The sequence below is a fragment of the Capricornis sumatraensis genome, chromosome 2 (genome assembly GCF_032405125.1).
Source record: "Capricornis sumatraensis isolate serow.1 chromosome 2, serow.2, whole genome shotgun sequence".
Taxonomy (NCBI): Eukaryota; Metazoa; Chordata; class Mammalia; order Artiodactyla; family Bovidae; genus Capricornis; species Capricornis sumatraensis.
This window is the reverse complement of record NC_091070.1, coordinates 41,415,450-41,432,537: the sequence shown is the minus strand read 5'-3', so window position 1 is coordinate 41,432,537 and position 17,088 is coordinate 41,415,450. Positions and strand designations below refer to the sequence as shown.

Below are 17,088 nucleotides of genomic sequence, written 5' to 3'. Positions count from 1 at the left end.
GTTAATAATTTAAAATTAAGTAATGAGTCTTTTGAAAAGCTGTTTAAATAAATAGTAGATATTCAAGTTCCATATGGTATGTGCAGTTTTCTGGGTTCCAGGGCTACAACTCTGAGCAGTGTCATTTGTGGGTTTGTGCTGTTAGCTGGACAGTCAGCTTCCCATCCCCCCGACCCCTATCCCCCTGGCTGTTTCTCCTTCACATTTTCCTGGTTTGTCTGCTGTTGAAGCAAAGGGTCAGCTGAGGGACAGGCGGGGAGGGGCAGGGAGGCCAAGAAAGGATGCTTTCCCTCAAAGACTGGTTGTTATTTTATTTTTACAGGTCAGATCTCCAGGTTAATATTCATTCCTTGCATGGCATGGGTGTGGCTTTTCCCTTCCTGTTAGTGCTGGACTCAGCCATGATTTTATTTATTGTTCACAAAGCAAAAACACCATACAGTGATCTTTACTCACTACAGGTAATGCACACAAGAGAGGGGTGCTGTCCCAGCGAGAGGCGTCACTGATGAAGCACTCTTGTCGAGGGGATCTTTTCGATGACCCCTGCTACATCAATACGCAGGCTCTTCGAAGCACACTTGGCCCTGCTGGAAATCAAAGCTCACCTCACCCACTGGGGAGCCCATGCCACCAGGAGAGTAAGTGGCTGCTCTTTGCTTCTATTAGTTTCCTGTGCTGCTGTAACAAATTACCATTAAACTGGGTGTCTTAGAATCAGAGCGATGTGTTCTGTCACAGTGATGGAGGCCAGAAGTCCTAAATCAAGGTGGCAGCCGGGTTGGCTTGGCTCGTCCTGTGGTTCTGGAGGACAATTGGTTTGATGCCCGTCTCCTAGCTTCTGGTGGCTGCCAGCAATTCTTGGGGTTCCTTGTCTTGAGACATGCCACTCTAATCTCTGCTTCACTCTTCATTGGCCTTACCCCCATGTCTCAAGGCTCCCTTTCTTTTCTTTTACAGAACAGTGCCTTTCCATTATAGGTGGGCCAGAAATCCAGGAAGACCTCATCTGGTGATGCTTAAATTCATTACATCTGCAAGGACCCGTTTTGCTAATTAGGTCACATTTGCAGGTAGCAGGAGTCAGGACTTGAGCATATCTTTTGGGTGCCACTATTTAGTTCACTGTCTCTCATTTTTCAAATGCTATTTCCTTAGCCTCATTTTTCAGGGAGTTAAAAGAATTCTTTGTTATCTCAATCCCTCCTTCATCACAGTTAATATAGGTTCAATTCAGTTCAGTTCAGTCGCTCAGTCGTGTCTGACTCTTTGCAACCCCATGAATCGCAGCACACCCGGCCTCCCTGTTCATCACCATCTCCCAGAGTTCACTCAGACTCATGTCCATCGAGTCCGTGATGCCATCCAGTCATCTCATCCTCTGTCATCGCCTTCTCCTCCTGCCCCCAATCCCTCCCAGCATCAGAGTTTTTTCCAGTGAGTCAACTCTTCTCATGAGGTGGCCAAAGTACTGGAGTTTCAGCTTTAGCATCATTCCTTCCAAAGAAATCCCAGGGTTGATCCCCTTCAGAATGGACTGGTTGGATCTCCTTGCAGTCCAAGGGACTCTCAAGAGTCTTCTCAACACCACACTTCAAAAGCCTCAATTCTTCGGCACTCAGCCTTCTTCACAGTCCAACTTTTACATCCATACATGACTACTGGAAAAACCATAGCCTTGACTAGACGGACCTTAGTTGGCAAAGTAATGTCTCTGCTTTTGAATATACTATCTAGGTTGGTCATAACTTTTCTTCCAAGGAGTAAGCGTCTTTTAATTTCATGGCTGCAGTCACCATCTGCAGTGATTCTGGAGCCCCCCAAAATAAAGTCTGACACTGTTTCCACTGTTTCCCCATCTATTTCCCATGGAGTGATGGGACCGGATGCCATGATCTTCGTTTTCTGAATGTTGAGCTTTAGGTCAACTTTTTCGCTCTTCTCTTTCACTTTCATCAAGAGGCTTTTTAGCTTCTCCTCACTTTCTGCCATAAGGGTGGTGTCATCTGCATATCTGAGGTTATTGATATTTCTCCCAGCAATCTTGATTCCAGCTTGTGTTTCTTCCAATCCAGCGTTTCTCATGATGTACTCTGCATATAAGTTAAATAAACAGGGTGACAATATACAGCCTTGACATACTCCTTTTCCTATTTGGAACCAGTCTGTTGTTCCATCTCCAGTTCTAACTGTTGCTTCCTGACCTGCATACAGATTTCTCAGGAGGCAGGTCAGGTGGTCTGGTATTCCCATCTCTTTCAGAATTTTCCAGTTTATTGTGATCCACACAGTCAAAGGCTTTGGCACAGTCAATGAAGCAGAAATAGATGTTTTTCTGGAACTCTCTTGCTTTTTCCATGATCCAGCAGATGTTGGCAATTTGATCTGTGGTTCTTCTGTCTTTTCTAAAACCAGCTTTAACACTGGAAGTTCACAGTTCATGTATTGCTGAAGCCTGGCTTGGAGAATTTTGAGCATTACTTTACTAGCATGTGAGATGAGTGCAATTGTGTGGTAGTTTGAGCATTCTTTGGCATTGCCTTTCTTTGGGATTGGAATGAAAACTGACCTTTTCCAGTCCTGTGGCCACTGCTGAGTTTTCCAAATTTGCTGGCATATTGAGTGCAACACTTTCACAGCATCATCTTTCAGAATTTGAAACAGCTCAATTGGAATTCCACCACCTCCACTAGCTTTGTTCGTAGTGATGCTCTCTAAGGCCCACTTCACTTCACATTCCAAGATGTCTGGTTCTAGATCAGTGATCACACCATCATGATTATCTGAGTCGTGAAGATCTTTTTTGTACAGTTCTTCTGTATATTCTTGCCACCTCTTCTTAATATCTTCTGCTTCTGTTAGGTCGCTACCATTTCTGTCCATTATTGAGCCCATCTTTGCATGAAATGTTCCCTTGGTATCTCTAATTTTCTTGAAGAGATCTCTAGTCTTTCCCAATCTGTTGTTTTCCTCTATTTCTTTGCGTTGATTGCTGAAGAAGGCTTTCTTATCTCTTCTTGCTATTCTTTGGAACTCTGCATTTAGATGCCTATATCTTTCCTTTTCTCCTTTGCTTTTCACCTCTCTTCTCTTACACAGCTATTTGTAAGGCCTCCCCAGACAGCCATTTTGCTTTTTTGCATTTCTTTTCCATGGGGATGGTCTTGATCCCTGTGTCCTGTACAATGTCACGAACTTCATTCCATAGTTCCTCAGGCACTCTATCATCTATCAGATCTAGGCCCTTAAATCTATTTCTCACTACCACTGTATAATCATAAGGGATTTGATTTAGGTCATACCTGAATGGTCTAGCGATTTTCCCTACTTTCTTCAGTTTGAGTCTGAATTTGGTAATAAGGAGTTCATGATCTGAGCCACAGTCAGCTCCTGGTCTTGTTTTTGTTGACTGTATAGAGCTTCTCCATCTTTGGCTGCATAGAATATAATCAATTTGATTTCGATGTTGACCATCTGGTAATGTCACAAGATTCCTTTGCAGCTCACCTTTGGAGGCATGTGGGCACATTCAATGACTGTGCAGCATTATCAGGATCTCATAGACCGAGGATGGCGAAGAAGTGGGAAATATGTGTACAAACCTGTCATGAATCAAACATGTTGTCCTCAGTATACCATAAGGTGCCGACCTTTACAGTTTCAGCCATCAAAATCTCACAAGAAGGTTTTGAAAAAAATGTTGAAATTTCTGGTAAAGGGGAAATTTCAAAAGGAAATTGTGAGGATGAGCCCATGGAGCCCACCGTGGAGGATGCCGTTTCCAGTGACTTTGGGTTAATAATATAGGTTCGAACTTTGTAAAGATGTTATGGATTTCAGTGTTTGAGAACTTTGATTTTGAATCGTCTTTTCAAACACTTTGAATCAACTCCCAATTTTTGTTTTCTGCTGTGTGCTTTTCCTGAGGGAAGGATTGTCAAAGCCAAGAGATCATGTTTGTTTGCATGAGAAACAATGGCCTCTATTTCAGTTCTGTTTAGTGATGATGTTAATTTTATTCATTGCAAAAACCTTTAGTAAGTCATCTGTATAGCGCTAAAATAAGATGACATCTTTCTTCAACTGTGTACTATGAGTTAAATACAGTAAGACAAACATCATTTTCCTGCCAGATTGCTTCCAGGGATAAGTCTATAAAGAGGAGCATAAATAAATAAAAGCAAAACAAGTCAAAAGCCTATAATCAGCTGAAAAATACAAAAAAAATGCTTTTCATAAAACTGAAGCTTATTGGACTCAGAGATTAACTTGGTGTCAAATTTGGCTCACTCCAAAGATGAAGAACCAGTCACTGAGAAAGTTCTTTCACTAGCCCAGGAAGTAGCTCTAGACTGCCAAGGGTAACTTTTCACATAATGTGGCTGCAAAAACAGAATGGAATTTGCAAGGAAATTTTGCTGAGGCTGGGCTTCACTAGACCACCTTAACTCTCTAGAATGAGACAAAGGTTTTCATTACCATCCAGGTGGCAAGTGAGCTATCTTCTTGAAAGTTTTCCAAGATCACTCTTGGCAGTGAAAGAACCCATTTGGGTTCTCTGGAAGCAGACTCTGAGGTGGAGCTGGACATGTAGGATCTTTATTGTGATCAGTACAGGAACGGAGGGGAAGAAAGCAGGCTTGGGCAGAGGGAGAGGTGGCGCACCCAGGCAGGCCTGACAAAACCTCAGCCAACTGTAGAGAGGACAGAGGCCCATGAGTGTTGTTTCAGGCTGGGCCCAAGGGCAGGGCCTTTTAGCCCCACTTACCTCAGTCTTTAGCTGTGGGTCCATGAGGGAGGGCAGGCCATTGGGAAAACAGCTCTCTGCAGCTGAGGGAGACCCTGAAGGGATCTGGGGTACTTGGGGTACTTGGGGTACTTGGTCCTTCCTTGAAGGGGGATCTGGGTAGTGCATTTCCATGTCCACCACAGAGGGCATCTTGTGCCATGAGTCATGGGGATATGCAATGAGTTCAGCTTTCTGCAGTGAGTTTAACTGTTTAATGTTGAGTAGCCTGTGTGGATAACGTAACACATATTAGAGGGACAGTGTTCTTATTTTTGTCCACAACGCATGGCATGTGGAACTTCCCCGACCAGGGATCAAACCCATGCCCCCTGCATTGGAAGGGCAGAGGCTTAACCCACTGCACCACCAGGGAAGTCTTATTAGAGGGACAGTGTTTTGAAAAAAGTTTCTGGACCTAAGGTTTTGAAAGTAACTTTATACGAGCATACACTCAGTGTTTTATCAGAAAATACATTTAGTGAGTGGTCCAAATTAGGTGATCTGGGATATTCCGTCGTTTACAGCTCAAGCAAAGAAACTTGGCCTTTTTCATAGGCAGTTCAGTAATTTGAAAGGCAAAATTAATCCATAACAACATTCCTATCATTAGTTGAAAGTAAATAAGGTTTGTTCCGTCCAAAATTGTAATGTCAGAATGTGTTTTCATTGATTCCAGTCCCTTTCTCTTTTTCATCCTTTTTCCCTCTCCCTACCTTTGTGGCAACATGTTTAATAATTTAGGTCTCTGGTCCTCTCTCACTCTTTATTTCCATTGAGAATTTAATATACCATAGCCCTCCAGGCCTTCTTGCTACCTTCTTGAGGTTAATTTCAGCATATCATCACTCCCTCCAAAAAAAAAAATTTAACTCCAAATGTGTAAATAATGTTTATTTAAGAAAATCTAGTAAGACGGAGTGGGTCTTTCTTGGTAGCTCAGTTGATAAAGAATCTGCCTACAGTACAGGAAACCTGAGTTCAGTCCCTGGATTGGGAAGAGCCCCTGGAGAAGTAAATGGCAATCCACACCAGTATTATTGCCTGGAAAATCCCATGGACAGAGGAGCCTGGCAGGCTACAGTTCATGGGGTCACAAGAGCTGGACATGAATTAGCGACTAAACCACCACCACAGTACGATGGAGTAGGATAACTTTATACATAATTTTGTGCAGAATGTCTTAAATACACCTTTTAACATTTCCTCTATAATGTTTCCCACTGTTTCTTTCCTTCCTTCCTCAAGAATTCTCTTTAGCTTCTTTAGGCATACTTAGCCTTCCTTGCCCAGATTAGTTACTAATTAGTTCACTAAAACAAACCAAAAACAAATCCAGAGACAAGAACCTATTTTATCTTAAAAATGCCTTCAGGGCTCCTCAGTGCATCCTGTCATACTGCTATTGGAAAAGCTCTGACATAATCTTTATTCTGATCAAACAAGGCAGAAGGAAATCATTCGTACTGAAACTGTTTATTTTTTATTATTTTCAGTCTTGGCTGCCATAAGAAAAAACCACCCTTAAATCCTATAGTATAAAAAGGACCGAAGTTTATTTATTTTACCCACTGGCCCCAAAGATAGGTAGTGGACTTGTAGAACAGCTTTGCCAATCTGGACACTGGCTTCCATCTCTGGTCTAAGAACTTTGCTTTGGTCTAAGTTCCTCTATCTTTAGTCTAAGAGCTCAGACTCTCACCATCACATCTGTATTCAACCAGTGGGAAGTAAAGAAGGACATGACCCAGAGTGGCAGACATCATTTGTTCTTAACCTGCCATTGGCAGAACTTAGACATGGGCCCATACCTAGCTTCTTGTTACTCTAGCTGGGTGGGCATGTGCTCAGCTAAAAAATAAGGAATTCCATAATTTAATGAAAGGGAGAATAAATATTGATACACAATTAACTGTCCCTGCCACAGCGCACCTTTCTGCCACTCTCTTATTTTCACATAGAACATTTGACCTTGCAAATACAGCAAATAATTACAATATCCTGCCTAAAGTCTGTAACATGTGGGTGATGGTGAAGTCCTCTCAGTCAAGACTGGATGGGGATCCTATTTGCCAAGTTGTCTGCCCCCTTCCACATCCAAAATTAAGGAATAAGAGAAATAAGAATAGCCACAGTAAAAATCCACATTCCCAGAAGGGAAGCAAATAAAACACACAGCAGTCACTGGTCCATTAAAAAGAAAAGGTCGCTTCGGTCATGTCCAGCTCTTTGTGACCCTCTGGACCTGTAGCCCACCAGGTTGCTCTGTCCATGGGATTCTCCAGGCAAGAATACTAGAGTAGGTTGCCAAGCCCTTTTCCAGGGGATCTTCCCAGCCCAGGGATCGAGCCCGGGTCTCCTGCATTGCAGACAGAGTCCTGGGAGCTCAGGCGGTAAGTGGCTGGTCCGTAGTGATTACCAAATCCTGCCAGGCAGTGACTGTGAAGACTCCCTGAGCTAGAAGTGGAGAGAGAAGTAGGTTCGCGTGGACTGGCTCAGCATTGCAGAAGGAATCTCCGTGTCCACTGTCATCTGGGCTGTTGCTGCTAGCATCCTTCGCATGTCCATCTGAAGTAGATGTGGGATAAGGATATGGGATAAAGTGCCTTTCTTGGGGTTTCACCACTTGTGCTGCTTATTTCCTGTGGATGTGGACTTGAGAGATGGGAGTTTGCTTTAGAGGGCAAAAAGCCATATACTAAAAGGGACTATGATTTCTTTTGCAATGTAACTTCCTTAAAAACTTAGTACGATTTCACTCTGTCGATTTAGAGTCAATTCCACATGAAATTTCTTAAAATACTCCTTCACTGTCCTTTTATTGCCTGAAGCATGCCTTCTCTCTTTCCTGTTATTTGTAATTTTTGTGTTCTTTTTTCTTGATCAGTTTTGAGATTTATTAATTTAATTGCTCTTTCCAAAGGAATCAGGTTGTATTTAATTTTTTGCTTTCTGTTTCATTGACTTCCATTTTTATCTTTATTATATCTTCCTTCTATTCTTTAAAATTTTTCTCCTCTTTATCTAGCTTGTACTATGTTTTCTTCTACGGCCTTTGTAGTTTTATTTCCAAATTAATTATTTATTTCACCTAAACTTTATATTTTCTATGAGACATAGGGATCTAGCTTACTTTTATGTAGGTGATCTAATTTTCCAAACTATGTTAACTAAGCAATCTTCCCTTTTCTAATGCCACTCTCCATTTTCCTAGATTCCTCCTATATATGGGAATCTCTTCCTGGGCCTTTCTTCTGCTTTTTATATTGCCCACTTACTGTTTACTGTTTTATTGATTACTATGTATGAATTACTGTGGCTTTGTAATGTATCTTTATAGACATGTAGTTTTTCCTTTGTCTTACATGCTGTAAGATAACACCTTTTTTACCATTTCCCCCATCCTTCACTCTCTGCTTCTGGCAGTCATCAATCTGTTTTCTGTTTCTGTGAGTTCTGTTTTTTGGGATTTCACATATAAGTCAGATTACATAGTGTCTGTCTTTCTCTGTGGTATTTCATTTAGCATAATGCCTTCGAGGTCTACCCTTGTTGCAGTTGGCAAGACTTCCTTCTTTTTTATGGCTGAATAATGCCCCACTGTGTATTTGCTTCATCTGTTCATCTGCCAGTGGAATACTTAGGATTATTTCCATGTCTTGGATATTGTAAATAATGCTGCAGTGCACATGGGGATATAGATATCTCTTTGAGATAATGATTTCATTTCCTTCAGATATATACCAAAAAGTAGAATTGCTAGATCATATGACAGTTTTTTTAAAAAAATTGTTTTTGAAGAACCTCCATACTATTTGCCACATGGCTGCATCAGTTTATATTCATTTGCACCAGCAGTGCACAAGGGTTCTCTTTTCTCATCAACACTTACCTCTTGTCTTTTTGATGATAGCCATTCTAACCAGTGTGAGGTGATATTTCATTGTGGTTTAATTTGCATATTCTTAACGATTAGCGGTGTTGAGCACCTTTACATGTACCTGTTGGCCGTTTGTGTGTTTTCTTTGGAAAGATGTCTATTCAGTTTCTCTACCCATTTTTAAATCAGATTGTTTATTTTTTGATGTTGAGTTGCATGTGTTCATATATTTTGGATATTAATTCATCAGATAGATGATTTGCAAATATTTTTTCCATTTTGTAGGTTGCCTTTTCTTTGATGGTTTCCTTTACTGTGCAGACTTTTGGTCTGAAGTAGTTCCACTTGTTTGTTTTTGCTTTTGGTGCCCTTGTTTTTGGTGTCAAATCCAAACACCATTGCCAAGATTGATGTCAAGGAGCTTACCCCTTCTTTTCTTCTCAGAGTTTTATGGTCTCAGGTTTTATGTTCACGTATTTAATCCATTTTTTTCTCTTTCTTTTTTACTTTTTAAATTACGAAAGTATGATGACACATTTACAGGAGATTTGGAAAATATAGAACAAAGTTCCATATGGTTCCACTATATATTACAATTTTTAAAGTACATAAATTAAGATTTTTAATTGGAGTTTCAATATCAAACTCTCAAAAATTAACAGAATGAATATACAGAAAAGTAGAAGGATATGGTAGGCCTGAAAAGCACCATGAACCAATTCAACGTAATTAAGATTTATATAATTTTCACACAACAGTAGGATACAAATTCTATTCAAGTTATCATAGCGTATGAACTAGGAGACACTGGAACATATCCAGGGACATAAAACTAGGTGCAAAATTCTTTAATCCATTTTGAGTTGATTATTGTGAGTGGTACAAGGTAGGCATCCAGTTTGATTCTCTTGCATGTGGTTGTCCAGTTTTCCCGCGCCATTTATTAAAGAAACTATCCTGTCCCTGTTGTGTGTTTTTGGCTCTTTCGTTGGAAATTAATTGACCCTGTATGTATAGATTTATTTATTGTCTCTCTGTTTTGTCCCGTTGATCTATGTGTCTGTTTTTATGCCAATACCATACTATTTTGACTACTGTGTTGTTAGTGTTGCTCAGTTGTGTTTGACTCTCTGTGACCAAGTGGACTGTCAGGCTCTTCTGTCCATGGGATTCTCCAGGCATGAATACTGGAGTGGGTTGCCATTCCCTTCTCCAGGGGATCTTCCAGCTTTGTAATATAGTTTGAAATCAGAACACATGATGCCTTCAGCTTTACCCATCTTTCACAAGATTGCTTTGGTTATTTGAGATCTTTTGTGGTTCCGTACAAATTTGGGGGATTGTGTGAAAAAAATCCCATTGAAATTTTGATAAAGGATTCTGTTGAATTCGTAGGTTGCTTTGGGTAGTATACACATTTAAAAAATATTCTTCTAATTAATGAGCCCAGAATTTCTTTCCATTTGTTGGTGTCTTCAGTTTTTTTTCAATCAATGTCATAGTTTTCAGTGTACAGATCTTTCACTTCCTTGGTTAAATTTATTCTTAAGTATCTTTTTTTTTACGATGTTATTGTAAATGGGATTGTTTTCCTAATTTCTCTATTTAATAGCTTATTATATAGCTATTAGTATATATAATATAGCTATTATATAGTTCAGGTCAGTTGCTCAGTCCTGTTCGACTATTTGTCACCCCATGAACCGCAGCATGCCAGGCCTCCCTGTCCATCACCAACTCCCGAAATTTACCCAAACTCATGTCCATTGAGTCGGTGATGCCATTCAACCATCTCATCTTCTGTCATCCTCTTTTCCTTCTGCCTTCAATCTTTCCCAGCATCAGGGTCCTTTCAAATGAGTCAGCTCTTTGCATCAGGTGGTCAGAGTATTGGAGTTTCAACTTCAACATCAGTCCTTCCAATGAATACACAGTACTGGTCTTTAGGATGGACTGGTTGGATCTCCTTGCAGTCCAAGGGACTCTCAAGGGTTTTCTCCCAACACCACAATTCAAAAGCATCAATTCTTCTGCAATCAGCTTTCTTTATAGTCCAACTCTCACGTCTATACATGACTACTGGAAAAACCATAGCCTTGACTAGATGGACCTTTGTTGACAAAGTAAAGTCTCTGCTTTTTAACATGCTGTCTAGGTTGGTCATAACTTTCCTTCCAAGGAGTAAGTGTCTTTTTAGTTTTATGGCTGCAATCACCAACTGCAGTGATTTTGGAGCTCCCCAAAATAAAGTCAGCCACTGTTTCCACTGTTTCCCCATCTATTTGCCATGAAGTGATGGGACCGGATGCCATGATCTTAGTTTTCTGAATGTTGAGCTTGAAGCCAACTTTTTCACTCTCCTCTTTCACTTTCATCAGGAGGCTCCTTAGTTCTTCACTTTCTGCCATAAGGGTGGTGTCATCTGCATATCTGAAGTTATTGATATTTCTCCTGGCAATCTTGAGTCCAGCCTGTGCTCTTCCAGTCCAGCGTTTCTCATGATGTACTCTGCATATCAGTTAAATAAGCACGGTAACAATATACAGCCTTGACATACTCCTTTTCCTATTTGGAACCAGTCTGTTGTTCCACGCCCAGTTCTAACTGTTGCTTCCTGACCTGCATACAGGTTTCTCAAGAGGCAGGTCAGGTGGTCTGGTATTGCCATCTTTTTCAGAATTTTCCACAGTTTATTGTGATCCACACAGTCAAAGGCTTTGGCATAGTCAATAAAGCAGAAATAGATGTTTTTCTGGAACTCTCTTGCTTTTTCCATGATCCAGCGGATATTGGCAATTTGATCTCTGGTTCCTTTTAGTGTATAGAAATGAAACGAATTTTTGTGTATTAATTTGTATTCTGTAATTTTACTGAATTTGTTTATGCTAGTAGTTTTATTTCTGGTGGAGTTTTTATTGTTTTCTGTATAGACTGTCACCTGCAAATAAGACAGTTTTACGTCTTCCTTTCTGATTTGGATGCATTTTTTTTGTTGCCTGATTGCTCTGGTTAGGATGTCCAATAATATGTTGAATAAAAGTAGTGAGAATGGGCATCCTTGTTCCTGATCTTACAGGAAAAGCTTTGAGCTTTTTACCATTAAGTATGATGTTAGCTATGGACTTATATGGCCTTTACTATGTTGATGTACGTTGCCTCTATACTGACTTTGTTGAGAGTTTTTTTTATCAGAATGGATATTGAATTTTGTCAAATGCCTTTTGTGCCTCTATTGAGGTGATCGCATGGTTTTTATCTTTCATTAATGTGGTGTGTCACATTGATTTGTGGATGTTGAACTCTCTTTATACCTGAAATAAATCCCACTTGATTTTTTAAATTTATTGTTGATTTTTGTGTGTTAGTATTTCTTTAGGATTCTTACATCTATATTCATCAGTGATATTGGCCTGTAATCTTCTATTCTTGTGGTATCCTTGTTTGGTTTTAGTATTAAGACTAATGCTGGCCTTGTAAAATGAGTTTGGAAATGTCCCTTCCTATTTTTTGGATGGGATTGAGGAGAATTGACATTAATTACTCTTTAAATGTTTGGTAGAATTCGCTAGTGAAGCCATCTGGTTGTGGACTCTTTTTGTTGGATGGTTTTGATTAGCTGTTCAATTTTCTTGCTAGTAATTCCTCTGTTCAAATTTTTTATTTCTTCATGATTCAGGCTTGATGGGTTGTATGTTTTTAGGAATCTATCCATTTTTTCTAAGTTATCCAATTTGTTGGCACATAATTGTTTAGAGTAGTCTCTTATGGTCCTTTATATTTGAGTGGTATCACTTTTATCCTTTTTCTTTTATAACTTTTAGAAAACTTATATTTTAAGCAAACGTTTGGATGATTGAAATTGTAATAATTTGGGAAACTATGTTAGGAAAATAATGTCCGTATCCTCAGGCTGACCCATGATCTATTGCCTCTTTTCAAGATGATATAATGTCTGTTTTTCTTTTGTTTTGTCCTTGTCCGAGAGCACTCCACAATCTCAGAATAAACCAACGCCATCATGCACTAAGATGTGTGTGCCTAAACACACTGTGTATGCATCTCCCTCACACTCACATAACACTGGATCGCTTGCTTATACAAACAAACACCCAGCTACTCATCAGAAGTTCTCTATTATGCCTGAAAGCAGGCAATGCTAAGGCCAACTACAAATATTATTCATCAAATCTGGACACATTCCTTCAGCCTTTTTTTCTGCTAACAATAGATAGAGCCTGATTGTTTGTAGAGAAGAATATCTTTAGCCATTAGATACAGACTAAAGACATTTTCAAAAAGATGTATTTGTGAATACTGTGTTGAAAATGTGATCTACAGAGAGATGTTCTTCAATAGGGAAAAACCTATAATGTATTAACAGGAGACTGGATTATGTCCACAGGGCACTTGTCTTGTGTAACTTGTAAAACTTAAAGTCAAGAAGATTTCTCATTTGTGAGACCCTTGCGTAAGGGTATATAAACATTCCTTTGCATTTATAAAGAGAAATCTGGCTTCTATGCGAAAGATCCTTTGCACTTAAAAAGACAAAATCTGATTTCTGTGGTTATTTTCCTAGTAAATTTACTATATTAAACATACAACTTTTGGGAATCCCCTGCAAGTCCAGTGGTTAGGACTCTGCCCTTCCACTGCAGGGGGCCTGGGTTTGATTAAGGTCAGGGAACTAAGATCTTACATGCTGTGCAGCGTGGCCAACAAAATAAACAGACAATTTTTATCTGGATTCAGACCTAAGAATTTTGTGTTATTGCTTCTGGAGATGTATGTCATCCCGATGGCCTTGCTATCTACTTAGAGACCTTTGTAGAGTGGTTGGACCAGTTTTGAAAATGAAAAGATTTTCTCACCTAAACCAAGGGTCTTAGAGTGTGGTGATTAAGAACCTGGGCTCTGATGATAGATCTCATTTCAAATCCCAGAACTACAACATACTAGCAGTGTGACTTTGAGTAAGTCATTTAATCTTTTTAAAGATCCATTTCCTTCCTGTCTGATTTTGAGGATAATATATGTAAAGCATTGAGCAGTATCTATCATACTTAATAAATGGGAACTACATAATAGTTGTTATTACTGTGAATACCAGTAATATTGTAAACGGGCTACCTGAATGTACCTTCATAATCCCCCTGGCTCTCAACTTTGGATAGCATTTATTCTGTAGAGCCATGGGGCCTTGCCTCAGACCATACCTCCCTGATGTTTTACCTTCTTCTACTTGATCAATTCTGCTTCGTCCAGGCAGGTGAATTACAAAAACAGCAGAGTGGTCATTTAATAGGAATGCTGTGAGCTTTAGCATAGCTTTAAAGTTTATGGAGAGAAGCATCTCAAAAAGACATTGGTAATTTGGATTAAAGGAAAAAGCTAGATGCTAAAAGTGGGCATAGCCCAAGTTACTGTAGGCATTTTCAAAGCATCTGGTAATGTTTTAGAAGTTATCTATAATCCAGGTACAGCATAAACCTCTTTCTCCTTAACCTACAGCCCTTGGAACATAAAGAGCCTCTCTCTGCACTTATGAAAGCAGTTCTCATGAGTCAGTCCCATTTCTCATTTGAAAGGAAAACTCCTGCACCTGGGCAAGCCTCTCCCTGTAACAGAAGCCAAAGGCAATGTTTGGATCTACCATTAAATTAGAGCCCATTGGAAGTTCTGGAAACAAAAACCCCAATTGTTCTAGAAATAACACTATTTAAAAAGTACCTGGCACACAGTAGGGCCTCAAGTTATATTTTCTGAATGAATGAATGAAAGGATGGATGAGGAGGTAACTTGGTGGTATCTCTGTTTTTTGATTTCAGCGGCACCAGAAACTGTTCAGCCAGGTGCCACGGCCCAGCCTGCCAGCTCACATTCTTTGCCACACATTAAGCAGCAGCTGCGGAATGAAGACTGCTACCATGGCAAGCTGAGCAGGAAAGCGGCAGAGAGCCTTTTGGTGAAGGATGGGGACTTTTTAGTTCGAGAGAGTGCAACATCTCCTGGCCAGTATGTGCTGAGTGGGCTACAGGGAGGCCAGGCAAAACATCTTCTCCTGGTGGATCCTGAAGGCAAGGTATCATTGATCCGCACTACAGTTTCACAGTCTTGTGACTCAGGTTGCCCTGAATGATAGGTCTAAAACCTGATACTGAAGAGTGTTTGAGGTTAAGGGTTTACTTTGTCTTGAACGCTCCAGCTGGAGCAGGAATTGGTAAATAGAGGCTAGTGGAGGAGCTTGAGTGGGAGTCACCCTAGCAGATCACTTAAAGGGCAGCCTCTCTCTGCCCTTCTTAATACAATTCAGTGAATTAAACGGATACCTACTGCATAGAAATTCAGGGATTCACAGTTAACTTGCTGAGTATCACACAGAGACTTTACTTTCGGGGTGCTTGCAATTTCATAAAACAGATGCTTAAATAATTAAGAATGAATAGCATAAGAGTAGTTCAGCCAAAGCATTATGGTATTTCTCAGGATAGAGGGGGTGCTTTGGTTGAGGCTGACTGAGAAGGCTTTTTTGCAGCGTCTGACATGTACGATGAACCTTGAAAGAGGCCAAGACATTTTAAAGGTGGACATTTGGAGCATAGGGAAGGATCACAGGAGCAAACAGCGCAGTAGAATAATATTAAACCAAAAGAGGTATGGCTAGAGCAGAGGGTGCCTGTAGACAGAAATGAGCCAGGACAAGAAAAATGAACAAAATAGTAAGTCCTTCTCTATAAACAATTACTTTAAACATAAATGGATTAAATTTCCCAAACAAAAGATGCAGAATAGCTGGATGGATAGCTGAATAGATAAGATCCAACTATATGTATGCTATTTATAGGAGACTCAATTTAGATTTAAGGACACATATAGGCTGAAAGTGAAAGGATAAATAAAGATATGCCATGCTAACCCAAAGACAGCAGAGGTGGTCATACTTTTATGACACAAATATTTATACAAATAGGGACTGTATCAGAAAGTAACATGGCAAAGAAGTTGGTTGCAAATTTGGATTAGGTGACAAGTGTTTTCCATTTTCCTAACTGGGAATGACAGTTTCTTTAAAAAGATAATTGGGAATGAGAAAATAGTTTACTAAAGGATACAGAATTGAAAAGTACCTTTACTTTTCTTTGTTCAGCCAGTTATCTCATTCAAGGATATGTCTGCTTTTACCCTGTGGTTGTTTATCCCTTTCAGAAGAACTGTTATGATTTTGCCTAATACATTTGTATTTCCTTTTCAAGGTGCGGACCAAGGATCATGTATTTGATAATGTTGGCCACCTTATCCGATATCACATGGATAATAGTTTGCCAATCATCTCTTCTGGAAGTGAAGTAAGCCTTAAACAACCAGTGAGAAAAGATAATAATCCAGGACTTTTGCATTCCAACAAATGACCATTTGGGAGTACCATCACACTGATGCTTCAGGAAAGTTCACTTTGTATTAGGACACAAAGATAACTCCAATTTGGTTTCTAGGTACATTAGAGCACAAACTGTAAAGTGTATCTTTCTGAGACCATCATGGACTAGGTCCTTTATAAAACCAAGAACTAACAAAAATTGATCTTCAGAGAGTGAAAATCAGAGAAGGGGAAGAGGATGTGTCCATTTGAAAAGAAATTATACATATGCACGGATGTCACTTTGTAAGGCCATATTGTGTTGATAACAAGCTAAAAGCACAATTAAATTTTACATGCTAAAGACAACTTGAATGAACTGCTGGGGCAGTGGTATGTGCCTTTCAACTTAGTAATTTGGGGACATTTTCATATTGGGGAAATAAGTTCCAAATGTCTTCATATTCTATAACTATAGAACCATTTGCCAAAAGAGTTTTTCCTTGTTATAAAAATCCGAAGCAATTTGCTTAATAGTTACTGACTTTATTTTCTATTTAGCAGCATTTTCACTGCAATGTTAAAATAAATTTGACATTGAATTTGGACTGTGTCTATGCCAGTGGAATCAAATGAAAGGCCACTGAAAGCACTGGGCTGTTTCATTGGCCTGTCCCATTTGCTAGTTAAAAGGTTGGAGCCCAGATTCTTTGGCCTAGTATTTCTCAATCTTTGCTATTTGGACGGTTTGTCATATGTTTATGACAAGCTAAAGAAGCCAAATGTATCAGGCATTTCTGGTTTCATTGCATTTCTCTCTTCTTCCCTCTCCCCTTCACTCCCCCAACTCCCCAAAAGAGCTCATGAGTGCATGGGTTTTAAAAAATGACAAACCAGTTCTTCATGGTCAGTCTCCATATTGGTTTTATTCTTATTTAAAGTACTGAATTTATTTTAAAGTATGGGGAAATATCCCCTTGATTGACAGTGACTGACTCATAGTCCCTCATCTACATGTATCCTTAGCACCTTTTCTAGATATGACCAGACAAAATGTACCAGGGA

The 17,088-nt window shown here is 39.7% G+C and overlaps 1 protein-coding gene across 1 annotated transcript in view; it reads left to right on the top strand.

Moving 5' to 3' along the window:
• Positions 1 to 16,075, top strand: part of SHC4 (SHC adaptor protein 4) — a 127,507-nt gene extending 111,432 nt beyond the window's left edge. The window contains exons 10-12 of the mRNA XM_068965866.1: positions 462 to 641; positions 14,495 to 14,748; positions 15,920 to 16,075. Of these exons, the coding sequence (XP_068821967.1) occupies positions 462 to 641; positions 14,495 to 14,748; positions 15,920 to 16,075 (590 nt within the window). The remainder of the gene's footprint in view (positions 1 to 461; positions 642 to 14,494; positions 14,749 to 15,919) is intronic.
• The last annotated feature ends 1,013 nt before the right edge of the window (positions 16,076 to 17,088 follow it).